This window comes from Odontomachus brunneus, unplaced genomic scaffold (genome assembly GCF_010583005.1).
Source record: "Odontomachus brunneus isolate Ranch 3 - 2012 unplaced genomic scaffold, Obru_v1 Obru_scaffold_009, whole genome shotgun sequence".
Taxonomy (NCBI): Eukaryota; Metazoa; Arthropoda; class Insecta; order Hymenoptera; family Formicidae; genus Odontomachus; species Odontomachus brunneus.
In genome coordinates this window covers 1,658,443-1,670,474 of record NW_022639459.1, presented here as the reverse complement: position 1 = coordinate 1,670,474, position 12,032 = coordinate 1,658,443, and the positions used below count along the sequence as shown (strand labels likewise).

Sequence of the window (12,032 nt, the reverse complement as noted above, 5' to 3'; positions counted from 1 at the left end):
ATTTTTCGAGCAAAAGACAGTGACTCGAATTGAGTGAACAATACAGATGTTTTCTGAACGAAGCCAGATACCCTCCTTCTAAAATAACATTATACGATTACTGCAAATACATCTCGGCATATCAACACCCACGTATTGGAAAGCCTGGATTGCGGATCACACAACAAGAATTTTTATCAAACTGACAAACTGATTCTGCAAAACATCGTAAAAATGTGTCGACGGCAGACAACACGAGAAAATGGACTCTTGTCGACACGACGGCCAGGTGTGGGGCGGACACATCGGTGGAATTAACTTACCGTTGTTGTTGTTGTTGTTATTCGCGCCGTTACCGTTGTTGTTGTTATTGTTATTGTTGTTGTTGCGCTGGCAGGTATCTAGTACTACTGCTGCTGTTGGTGTCTCCGTGCACTCTTCATCTTCGACTTGCCAGTCCTGGTGGTTCTGTGGAATATCCGGTACGAATTTAGCGCTCGACCCTGACGAGATCGAACAACCGTCCGACACGGGACGGCCGGTTGCGTTTCTACGCTTTCCCTCGCTTTCGTCTTTCGCTCTTCGCGCTTTCGAGGTAGTTAATTTTCCACCACTACGGTTAAATTTGGACATCGCATACATTGGCCGCGCGGTCAGTCCCGATCTTAATGATGTGAGTAGCATTTAATGTTAATGCGATATGTGATGTGTGTGTGTATGTGTGTGTGTATGTGTTTTTGTTTCGAAAGCACGTAATCTCTCTTGCAAAATTCTTCCTTCACTATCCAGAAATTTATGTTTAAATTATTATATTATTTTTACCAGACTCTGTGTGTGAGAAATAAAAGAGAGATAAAAAGAGACTTTATATTAAATTATTGCAGAAGGTTTGTTGAATAAAATAGAAAATATAATTATTCAATTTTGAAGGATTAATATTTTTTACGAATAAAATGAACATTTTATTCATTTTTTAGACATCTAACACAGCTTTTTCGTTCTTCTTTTAATAGTCATACTTTTTACGACAGTTTAATAGAAAAGTGTAGACATATTTTTTTTGCACCAACTTAACATTGGGGGATAGCAAAGCTAATTGGCTACCGGGGTAAGTTGGCAAAATCAGTTATTTCTAGTATTTGATAACAATTTACAAAATGAAGCAAGTAAGATTTTTAAACATGTCAAAGATAACATTGAAATTCCTGCTTACTGAAATCTGTTAAAGAACAGTAGAAATAATGGATTTTGCCAACTTACCAAATCGATTTCCTGTACGACATAAATAAAAAACTCCAATAACTAGACAAACTAATGCCGATAAATAGAGATGAATAGAGTAATACTCGGTGTGAGGTTTATTCGCGTATTTAAATGTTCGAGCAAATTTAAATGTGTTCTCTCATCACATATTGACGAAATTGCAAACGCGAATTGTGTACTTTCGCCGAAACCAGACAGAACATCTATGCCCGGATTAGGTTTCTCCGATCGAGTGTGTATCATTTTGTTGAATCGATGTTCAAACACTCGTATCTCCGTTACAGGTCAGCGATGGTTACCTCTTTATTATCGCGTCTGTAATCTTCGTTGACCTCCTCTTCTTTATAGCGCTCGAAATGTCTCGGGTCGGTGGCGCGTGGCTCGAACGTGGTTCTTGGTCGCTTGTACCGCGGATGGTGCTTTTTCAACTTCGTGTAGTTCAATCTCGGGGTGCCGGACTCCCTCGGTGACGAGCTCAGGCTCACGGACGGCGGGTCGTCTCGGTTCTCCTCGCAGAGGGCCTTGATCTTCAACTGGTTGGCCGTCTTCAAAAGTGACTGTGAAAACGAAAATTGCCTTGAGTCATTCGTTACAATCTGGTGCGACTTCGGAACGTCAACTTAAAAACATTATCGAAAAAAATATAATTCCGTTGCTAAAAGAAAGCGGTGATTTTAGTTTATTTTTCTTCTCTTAAGTAGTGATTTCTCTCAACAAAAAGAATATTTTCATGAATATAGTATATATACTCTCTTAAAGTGAATCAGTGAAGAGTCACTGATATCAGTTATAATTATAGCACTGAGCAGTTTCAGTGCTATACTTATAACTGCAAATCAGTATATTTTTACTGCTTTCCATGATGTTTCACTGATTCACTTTAAGAGAGTATCTTTTTTTCCGATATATAAAAACATCACATTTTCAATCCATTATTTTGTGAAAATTACTTTTAAACAATAAGAATATATTTCTCTTTGAAAAATCATATAAGATGTATTGATGCAAGTAGTTTATCTTCACTCAATTTTATGTAATCTCACTTTAAGATTTACATGTCGAAAGTAAAAGTGTTTCCTTTACAAACAAAAATATTTTTTTTCTGTACATGTATTCAAAAGAAGAATTTATTCTTTTTACAAGAATACTATAAAGCTTTATCGAAGAAAAAGTTCAACTCTACGTAATAAGCAAACCAGAATTTTCTTTTAATTTCATAAACTCTTGCTTAAAATGTTAAATTTACTAGAATTTATAATGTGTATTTTAAATAAATTTGAAGCTCATGATGAACCCGTAATAGAATTGCGAGTATATAACCTTATGAAATATTTAAAACAAGTAATATTCACTTGAATGCAATATCTATTTTTTTGTGTGTACGTTGCTGTGCTCCATCCATAAGAAAGCATAAATGTCAAAACAGTAGTTTATGAACATACCATAAATTTCATCGCTTCTCTCTTAAAATGGAGCAATAAAGTGTGTCTGATTAAATCAGCAAGAATATTTCACCGATAATCAGTGAATATTCACTGATTTCCAGCGAAAACATTCCTACTTTATTGCCTATTATTTTACATTTCACTGATTTGGATCAATATGAATAAAATTCCACGGCAAAATATATAGTAGATAAATTCATTATACGTTGTTAAAACTCAACTTTCTGCGTTTGTAGCGTTGGAATTAACGACTTCCATGCGAGTTGCGTGCAGTGACACTGTCTGTGTTTGCAAACTGTCCCAATAATAGCAACAGCCGCTGCTATCAACTGATTCCATCAGCGAGATTTTATCGATTGCAGTGCTACACTTACGACTGAACCATGCGTTGTAAGTATAGCGTTTCGGTGAAGAATACGCTGATAGTAAGTTCGGAGAGTACAGAGTACAGTCTCTGGAAAACTGAGAGCTGCTTTTCCCCGAAACTTATGCTCATACATTATTATACACGCTCTGAATCGTAGAACACGGCTAGCGGCAAAGAATCAAGTTCATTCTTGAAATATCGTCTACTAGATAACGTATTCTCAGATCATGAATAATCGCTAGCGTCTCTGAGATCGACGTCTCGGTGCGAAGGTCAACCACGATATGTCGTAACGCACATCCGGATCGGCTAGTCGCGGGTAAGTGTTTAATTCATTAATTATCGTGATATCGCGGAATATTGAGACGCAAGGCCGCGCCCAGAGGATCAAGGCACGGACGCGGAATAGAAAAATATTCATTTCGGTAAACCGCTTTGCGAGAGGCGGACGAAGGACCGCGCGAGTCCGGTCCGATTGGATTTGCATATTTCTCGCGCGAGCTCTCGTCGTCCCAGCATCTCTCGTCCCGCCCGGCGGCGGTGCAATTTCATCTCAACGGCGGCGGCGGCGGCGGCGGCGAGCGACGTCGAGCACCGTTCACCCACCAGCCGTTGTCGTTGTCGTCGTCGTCGTCGTCGCTCCTGAAAATCAGAGCTGGCGATCCAGTTTCGGCGAGTCACGGATATGCCACGACGCGCCGTAAAACGCGTCTCTCCTTTTCACACTTCGCCTGCTTAATACATCGCGGACTGGTCCTTCTATTGCTCAGTCAGTAACCAGGTATTAGGTCGGCGTGAAAGCTTCGTGACAAAACGGAAAAAGAAACCATCGAATTTCGAAGGATCGGTCATTTTTACGAGTAAAATAAACTGCGTCGACTCGGTATCTCTTTGGACGACAATTCCTGTGATCCGCCTCGTGCTTCAGTATGGAAAACACGAGATATCCCCGAGATATTCTCGTGATATCTCCGCGACGTGTTAATAATTGGTTTTAAGTCCAATCTCGCGCAGAGAAAATTGTCATCGAGACGAATCACCACCTTCACCAACTGTTAGACGTTTCATTTCGTAAACTAAGTCGATGAGGAAGAATACTTTAGAGAATTTCGGAGATTTAAAGCTAGTCCGACATGTTCAAAACATCGAATATTTATACAACATAGTATGCAAGAAAACATTGCTTACAGATATTGTGTGTTTTGAGAGCAATTTATGAAGCCATGTAGATATAATGTAGATGTAGCCATAATGTAGATTTTATAAGAACCTTAAAAATAATTTCTGAACCTTACGAATAATTTCTCAATTTTTTGCTACAAAGCAGATTTGAGTCTATCAAATTAATAAAGTGCATTTTAAAAGCGTGTCCTCTTGACACATGTGTAACGGAGGTTCACGGAGGATCGCTTTAAATTCGCGATGTAAATCTCGCGAAGTAACCTTGAAATGTAGACGCAAAGCGGAGGAGAGAAGGAAAGAGAGAAGAGAGAAATTTCAGAGAGGAATGAACGACGAAACGGGAGGAGGCGCAGGGCACGAGGGAGATGACAGACGCCTTCTCTCCGCGTGCTGCAACGACCGAGTCGCGTGACATCGCTTCTCGGGATGTTACGACGTCCACGTGGCCGACTTACACGAAGGACCTTGCTCGGAAGAACCTTGCGAACGATGAGTAAAGTGCGACGGGAGGAAGAACGATGACGAGAGCAAGCAAGGTAAAAGAACGACACGGAAGCGGAGGAGACAGGCGAGAGAAAGAGGAGAACACAGAGAAATAATGGGAGGGAAAGAGAAGGAGCGAGAGAGGAGAACTAACGGCAGCGACCCTCGCGCCGAGCCTCTCTGTTCTTTAATCAAGCCGGGGGTGGCACGATTAGGCGGGGTCTGCGCGGTTGCTGGCGGCGTGAGAGTGGCACCGGAGGGTAGCGGGAGGGAGGAAGGATGGAAGGAGGACGAGGGCTGGGGGACAGAGAGGAAGGTTGCACCGAGGGGGAGGAGGGGGGGTGTCGGTGGCGGCTGGAACGCGTTGCGTGGGTGGAGGACGGGGAAGAGGCGGCGGATCGGGTTGGATGGATTGAGGGAGTGTGACGAGAAGGGGGAGGGAGAGAGTGAGAGAGTATGCGTGCGAGGGAAAGAGAGAAAGTGCGCGAAATGCAGAAAGAGCGAGAAAGCGAAAGAGGGAGCACGAGAGAAACTCGGAACAAGAGGAGAAAGGAAGGGTGAGACGAGAGGGAAAGAGAGAGCGAAAGATAGAGTGAGAGTGAGAGAGAGAGAGAGAGAGAGAGAGAGAGAGAGAGATTCAGAGAGGAAGCAAGACGTAGACAGAATAAGAGAGTACACTGTGAGGAAGGAGGAGACGACGACGCGGGGATTTTAGAGAAAGAGAGAGAGAGAGAGAGGTGAAACGCGGCAGAGGCAAAAACGCCTGCAGGAAGAATGGGGAGGCCTCCGACGCGGCTGTCGCGGCCCCAGGGCCGTATCGACCACCCCCAACCCCCGACGTGCACTCGCTCGCTCTCGCTCTTTCCTCGACACTCGCGACAGCATCGACACCAATGACTTCCAAGCGTTTCCACGCGCACACACGTCCACCTGTCCTTTTCGTCCTCTCTCTCTCTCTCTCTCTCTCTGTCTATTTCGTTCCTCCCTCTGCTTCTCACTCTCTCTTTCCCTCTCGCGTTCTCTCGCTCTTGCTTGCCGGCTCGTTACGGCCGGGCGTGTGCACGGCCGCCCCGAAACGTCCGCGGATCTTCGATCTCGGCGGCTCGGGAGTTTGATGGCGCTGGTCGGGTCGCGGGGCACGCGATAATCGAGCGTCTCCGTCGGGGCGAACGAGCGAGCGAGCGAGCGGCCACCCCCGACGACGACAGCGGCGCGGCTTTTGGCAAGGAGGATCGCGCCCCGGTTCTCGGTTGCGCATTTAGCGCCGAATGCGGCAATATTCTCCGTACCATGAACACACAATGGGGATCTTTCAATCTGAGGCACCTGCGCCGATCATTGTTATGTCGCACTGACATACTGAAACAATGTTGTGGCCTCCTGTGAAAAAATTCTCACTACGGGCAGAGATTCAAGTTACTTCAAGACGCTTATTCTCTTGGAAAAGAGATCTCTTGCCGATTTTCCATTAGTCATGTTGGGACTTAACGGTGTTGATTATAAGATTTGGCAGAGTGACGAGATGCTCTAAATTTAGACAAAAGCCATAATGATATTTGCTTTTGCTCTTAAGAGCATGGTGAGTTCCATGGTGAGTTAAGATCAAAGAGAATGGGTTGTTAATATTCGCGGAGTCTTCCCAGTTTTTCGAGAAAGAGAGACAAAGAGAGAGAGAGAGAACTCCAACAAGGATAAAGTCGGTTGTAGAAACGGTCTTCGTCACTTTTCTTCCAGTGCTACAACCACTTTCACGCTGCCCGATTGAGGGACAATCGATGGGAACACGGCGCCGTACAATGCATGACGCATTTCGTAATTTAAGTACACATTAACTGTTAATTGCAGCGTTAACAGCGTTCGGCTGATGTTGAATTGCACGCTCCATAATTGGGACAAAACTGTGCGGCGTCAAATTTTATCATGTCAGTATTATGGGATATGCGTCAGTAGGGATTAAGTTTAATTAGCGATCACTTGTCACGTTAATTTCGTCTTCTTACAGTTCGCCGACGTGCAAAATGCAATTTAACGTAACGCACTGCAGCATGACGCTTCAAGAACGGAATGTCAATACGCGAAGAAAAAATTCGCTTTGCGCAATTATTCGCGCGTTTACACACACACACGCACACATATACACGCGCGCACGCACGTAACATATACATCGTTAAATATTATGACGCGTCACTTTGACATTTAATGTACTTCATATTTTGTTAAAAGCTTCAGTACTTCAACGAAATTACTACAATTTGCAGCGGTCAAACAAAGTGGAATGGTCCAAATGACAAACAACTTATGATGATAACATAGCAATAAAGGGGACAGAGGTTAACATTCACCCAGATACGAGCAAGAAAAAAAACATCTGTCTATAAACGAATCTGCCTACAGACCTCTGTGACCGAAAATGTAAAAATACCTGGAGGTACTCGTGCTCGAAATTCGTAGAAGCCGATATATTGATCGGACGTTACGACTCCGCGCTACTAGACTCCGCACTACTGTTGCGAAAATATATCGCCATGCGTGGCGAATTAATTGGTAATTAACAACTGAGAGAGAAAGAGAGTACGTCACCGAGATAATGAAAGTCAAGACGATAGGTAATTGGGAACTCCACCGCTGACCGTGGACAGTTAGCCCTGAACACAGAAGCCTGAAGAATATATCTGAAGAATTATCAAAATTAATAAAGCAGGTAGCAAACAAACCGCCAGGTTGCTTCCGCAACGCGCGATCGATCTCTCTCTCCTTGCGAGAGACGCGCCGCACGGTAAATCAAATTCGGTGGAGACCGAGCACAATGGTGGGAGGTCTCGTCGATCGTGATGAAATTACTGCGCCAATGAGTCGTGTCTTCGTGTATCCGAACGAAACGGAACGAAACGGGACGGGAGGAGACGGGAGGAGGAGACGCATCGCGGCGCCCGGTTCTCTCCGCGGAATTCTCTCGGCGGAATTTCGTTCGCGGTGTCGTTGCACGGATTCACGGATGAAAGGATGCGCAAAGAGGGGCAAGACAGGTGGCCAGATAGATAGATCGAGGGACGAGGGAGGAGGAGAAGAGAGCCAGAGACGGAGGGGGAGCGAGAGGAACGCCGCGGGCTCGGCGTGGGGTAGGCTCGGATTGCGCTCGCGGGGGAAATGGCGTTTCGTAGTTCAATTAAATAAATAAAGGGCGGAAAAATCTTCGTCGACACGCGGTGCTTTAACGGCGACGGCACTTGGAGAACCACGGACGCGGCTTCTGCCGAGGGAGGGAGAGTGCCAGAGAGGCCAGAAAGGGGAGTGCAAGGCTCTCTCTCTCTCTCTCGCTCTCTGCGGGAGCTAGGCGGCGGCGGCGGCCGTAGCGGTGACGGCGGTGGCGGCGGGTGGATGGTTGGTTGGTCGGTTCGGAGGTGGATGCATAGGGGTGGTGCCATCGGTTCGGAGGCAAGAGGGACAGAGCCACCGGCAGAATCCGACCTCACCAATCAATACTTAGGGTTCAAGGGCATCGGCCGACCAATTATCCCGGACTAATTGACGCGAGACGACGGCGGGAAAAAAGCCCGGTCCCCGGGAGCTCCACTTCCGGTCGCGCGTCACCCTCGCGTCTGCGTTTTCTTGCGGCCCCCGCAAGAGAACAGGCGAGAACGATCGGCGATCGATCGGCGCGCCAACGTGCCGCGTTATGGGGCGTCTGTGAGGACGACGCGAGTGGCAACATCGTCCGGCGAGAGGCCCGCGAGAATCAGCGAGACGACTCGTTCATGTGAACGCGAGCACCGGGATATTCTCCGAGGTGAAGGTTCTATCTCCGTCGTGTCTCATTTGGTATTTCAAAGCAGCTGCAACGCGCATACGGAAAAATATCACCCCACCGTTAAGAAAAGTGATCATTTTCTTTCCTTCTCTTAAGTATAGTAATTGAGTATTGAATATACTTTATTAACGGGGAGAGAGAGAGAGAGAGAGAGAGAGAGAGAAGCACCCTTTAAATTATATATACAGATAAGAATTAAATCACATAAACAATATATAGATAAAAAATAAATATAAAGAAGTGATATATACACGGAAAAAAGATTTGGTTGAATTAATCAAATATCTGGTCGAATATGAACGATCCAGAAATTCCGATTGAAGTAACCCAAATTCTGTTTAAGTCAACCAAAAATCTTGTTAACTTAAATAGAATTCAGGTTACTTCAATCGGAATTTCTGGATCGTTCATATTTGACCAGATATTTGGTTAATTCAACCAAACTTTTTTTCCGTGTATTACCTAAAAAATGAAAATAAAATTGATATATGAATAGTAAGTAAATACATACAATTTACTTTAAAAAAAGTACTCGAATAAATATAATTTACAATAAAACAGATAAACGTATAAAAGCATGAGTAAAACAAGTAATATAATAATAACAATATGTAGTAAAAGATATAATATAAACAATAAATAATTAATAACTATAATAATGTTACTATAAATGCTTTCTTTTTATAGGAAGCTATCGATATTACAAAATAGATACTTGGCAAATCTCGTTACAGATTATGTTAACGTATGAAAGCCAATGAAAAAGTGACAGCTTTGCAACTGATGTTGCTGTCATGTCTGTTTTAAGGATACTAAAATAACTCTAGTAAAGTATATTAAAGTATATTTTAGTGCATTAAAGTATACTTAAAGTATACTATTTCAAGTATTAAGTATACAAAAGTATACCAAAATAACTTAAATAAAATGTGCTCGAATATACCAGAGCACTAAAACTTAAAAGCTAAAGTCGAAAATCTAAAAATATACATAGCATTTACATATATATACGTACAAACGTAATAACAAACGTAATATACAAACGTAATGTAAGAATTACTCTGGGGAGCATCATACTGCAGATACATAAGCAAACTTAAGCACGCGAATTCGTGTGCTAAGCTACACAATTTACCGCGAAAATAAAAGAAAGGTTATTCTCAGCAAAGAATATTTTTTTAATAATAATCTTAAAGAAAAATAGGTTTATTATGAATTTTCTAAGAGCTCGTTATCTTGTACTCAGAAGGAAAATTTATTCCCTTTAGGAGAATATTGTCTGAAACTACGTCGAAAAAAAGTTGACTTCACTCTACGTAGAGTAAGCACACCGGGTTTTTTTTAAATTCAGTATACTTGATTGAAATGCTGAACTCACCAAGATTCAGAATGTATCTCGAATCTCGTAAATTTATGATGGGCACGCGCGCTTATAATATATTCGCGGAGAAATATAAACTTGGGGAATACCTGAAACGAGTATAACACTCACTCAAACACGGTGTGTATCTTTTTGTGTGTGTGTGTGTGTGCGTTACCGCGGGTTACCGTTTCGGCGCAAGGTGGTTTTACCATAGACACGTGCGCTTCTCGAGAAAACAGTGCTTGCAGACGCAAAAGCGCTCGGTTTCTTTTACACGAGGCGCATCTAATTACGCAGGACTTTGCACGGCGCTGTTAATTCCACACCGGTGGAATTTCGCATCGGGTCACGGGAGCTCCACAGAGATTGCAACTGAGGCTTCGCCGATTACTTCTTCCCTGGACATTAAACAGTCCTAAATTCCGATTTTATCTCCGCGCATAATTAACGCCACCGGTGCGATCCTATCCCAGGGACCCTCGCTAATTTCCCACGATCGCGCGGGAAAAAAGTTCGCCAAAATCGCGCTCGCGTTTTATTCGCGTTTTATCCCGGCTTAAGTACATTTTTTCACCGGCACAAACTCGCCCGTCGATCAAGCCGATCAACCGTATCCGTTCTCGCGCCGATAAATGATCCGCAAATGCGCGAGAGAGCGCCGCGAGAGGCGCGCGGAAAGAGCGTTTGCGTGTTTAGGCGCGAGAAATCTATCGCTGGGACCAAAAGAGAGAAAGAGGGAGAGAGGAAGAGAGAAAGAGAGAGAAAGAGAAAGAGAGAGGCTTTCGTGCGCGATCGACGCGAAACGACCAGGATTTCTGTTCGGAGAGAAATAAGAAGGCGATTGAACGCGAGGTCCAACAGGTGTAAATCCGCAAAAAAGATCGACCTTCGCGGAAAGGTTTCACGGAAACGGGAAGAAGGGCGCGGCGGGTGAGAGGAGGTGATGCGGGCGGTAGGACGTCGTCGTGGGGTTGTTCGCCAAGAGATCCTACAGAGGGAAGGTGAGGTGCTTTATACAGAGAGACGTCGGAAGGAAGCAAAAGAAGCGGAAGAAAAGAAGTGGTGGAAGAAGAGGAGCGGAAAAAGAGGACGAGCCAAAGAGAGAGGGAGAAAAATCGGGGTGGAATGAAAGGAGGAAGAGAGGGTGGCGGAAAAAGAGAAGGAGGAGGAGGAGGAGCAGGAGAAGGCGCGGTGAGATGAGAAGAGGATGCGCGAGGGGGGAATCCCCGAAGACGGTCGTAGGGTCGTCTCCACTATTACGAATACGGCGCCATAACGGAATTGATAATGTAACGGGCGTCACGAGTATAACCTTCTCTCTTTCTCTCTGTCTCTCTTTCTCTCGCCCTCTCACTCTCTCTTGTCTTTCTCTCGCCCTCTCACTCTCTCTCTCTTTCTCTTCTCTGTCTCTCGTCCTCTCTTCTCTCTCTCTCTCTCTCTCTCTCTCTCTCTCTCTCTCTCTCTCTCTCTCTCTGGAACCTCCTGCCTTTTCTCGCGAGCACGAGTGCTCAGGATTCTCTCTCCTTGCGGATCGCAAGGCCGCCTCGGCACTTATCGAGCCACGTACGAATTCATTGTCAAGTCGAGTCGCAGCGGTCCGCGATGCGGTTAGCACTCGTCGCGTCACCGGACATTTTGAATGCCGCGCGCCGGGTTGTTACTTAACTTTCGAAACGGCCGAGCCTTTTAACCGATTAATTTGAATCTCGCGGGTTACGCGTGACAGTATTATCGATAGGTTTGTTCGCGTTACTTGTACTTTTGACACTTTTATACCTAGCACCCTTTGCACATCAGACGGAATGAGCGAAATCCAATGCGAGCTCTTCTTTCCAAAAAGAGGCCAGTGTACATCGGCTGTTAGGTGTAAAAGTGTCAAAAGTGCAAGTAACACGGACAGACCTATAATACATCATGCGCACTTCTTCGCTGCTGCTGCCTCCGTTGGCGCCGTCATCGCCGTCGGCGGTGCACGTCGGCGAATTTACTTGGCACGGATTAAGCGGATTCGGCTCGCTTTTAATCCGCTCCGCGTCGTCTCGCGGCCTCCAAATTAAGAGAAATTTATACAGCCGCTTCGTTTTATCACACACACACACACACACACACACACACACACACACACACACACACACACACACA

General features: G+C 44.7%; 1 protein-coding gene across 5 annotated transcripts in view; it reads right to left on the bottom strand.

Annotated features, from left to right (window-relative positions):
• The window catches only part of LOC116840266 (ras guanine nucleotide exchange factor E), an 82,925-nt gene that overhangs the window by 6,307 nt on the left and 64,586 nt on the right, over positions 1-12,032 (bottom strand). For all 5 annotated transcript variants that reach the window (XM_032806779.1, XM_032806780.1, XM_032806781.1 and 2 more), the window contains 2 exons: positions 1,542-1,799; positions 303-447 (listed from right to left, as the gene is read on the bottom strand). In XM_032806779.1, the coding sequence (XP_032662670.1) occupies positions 303-447; positions 1,542-1,799 (403 nt within the window). The remainder of the gene's footprint in view (positions 1-302; positions 448-1,541; positions 1,800-12,032) is intronic.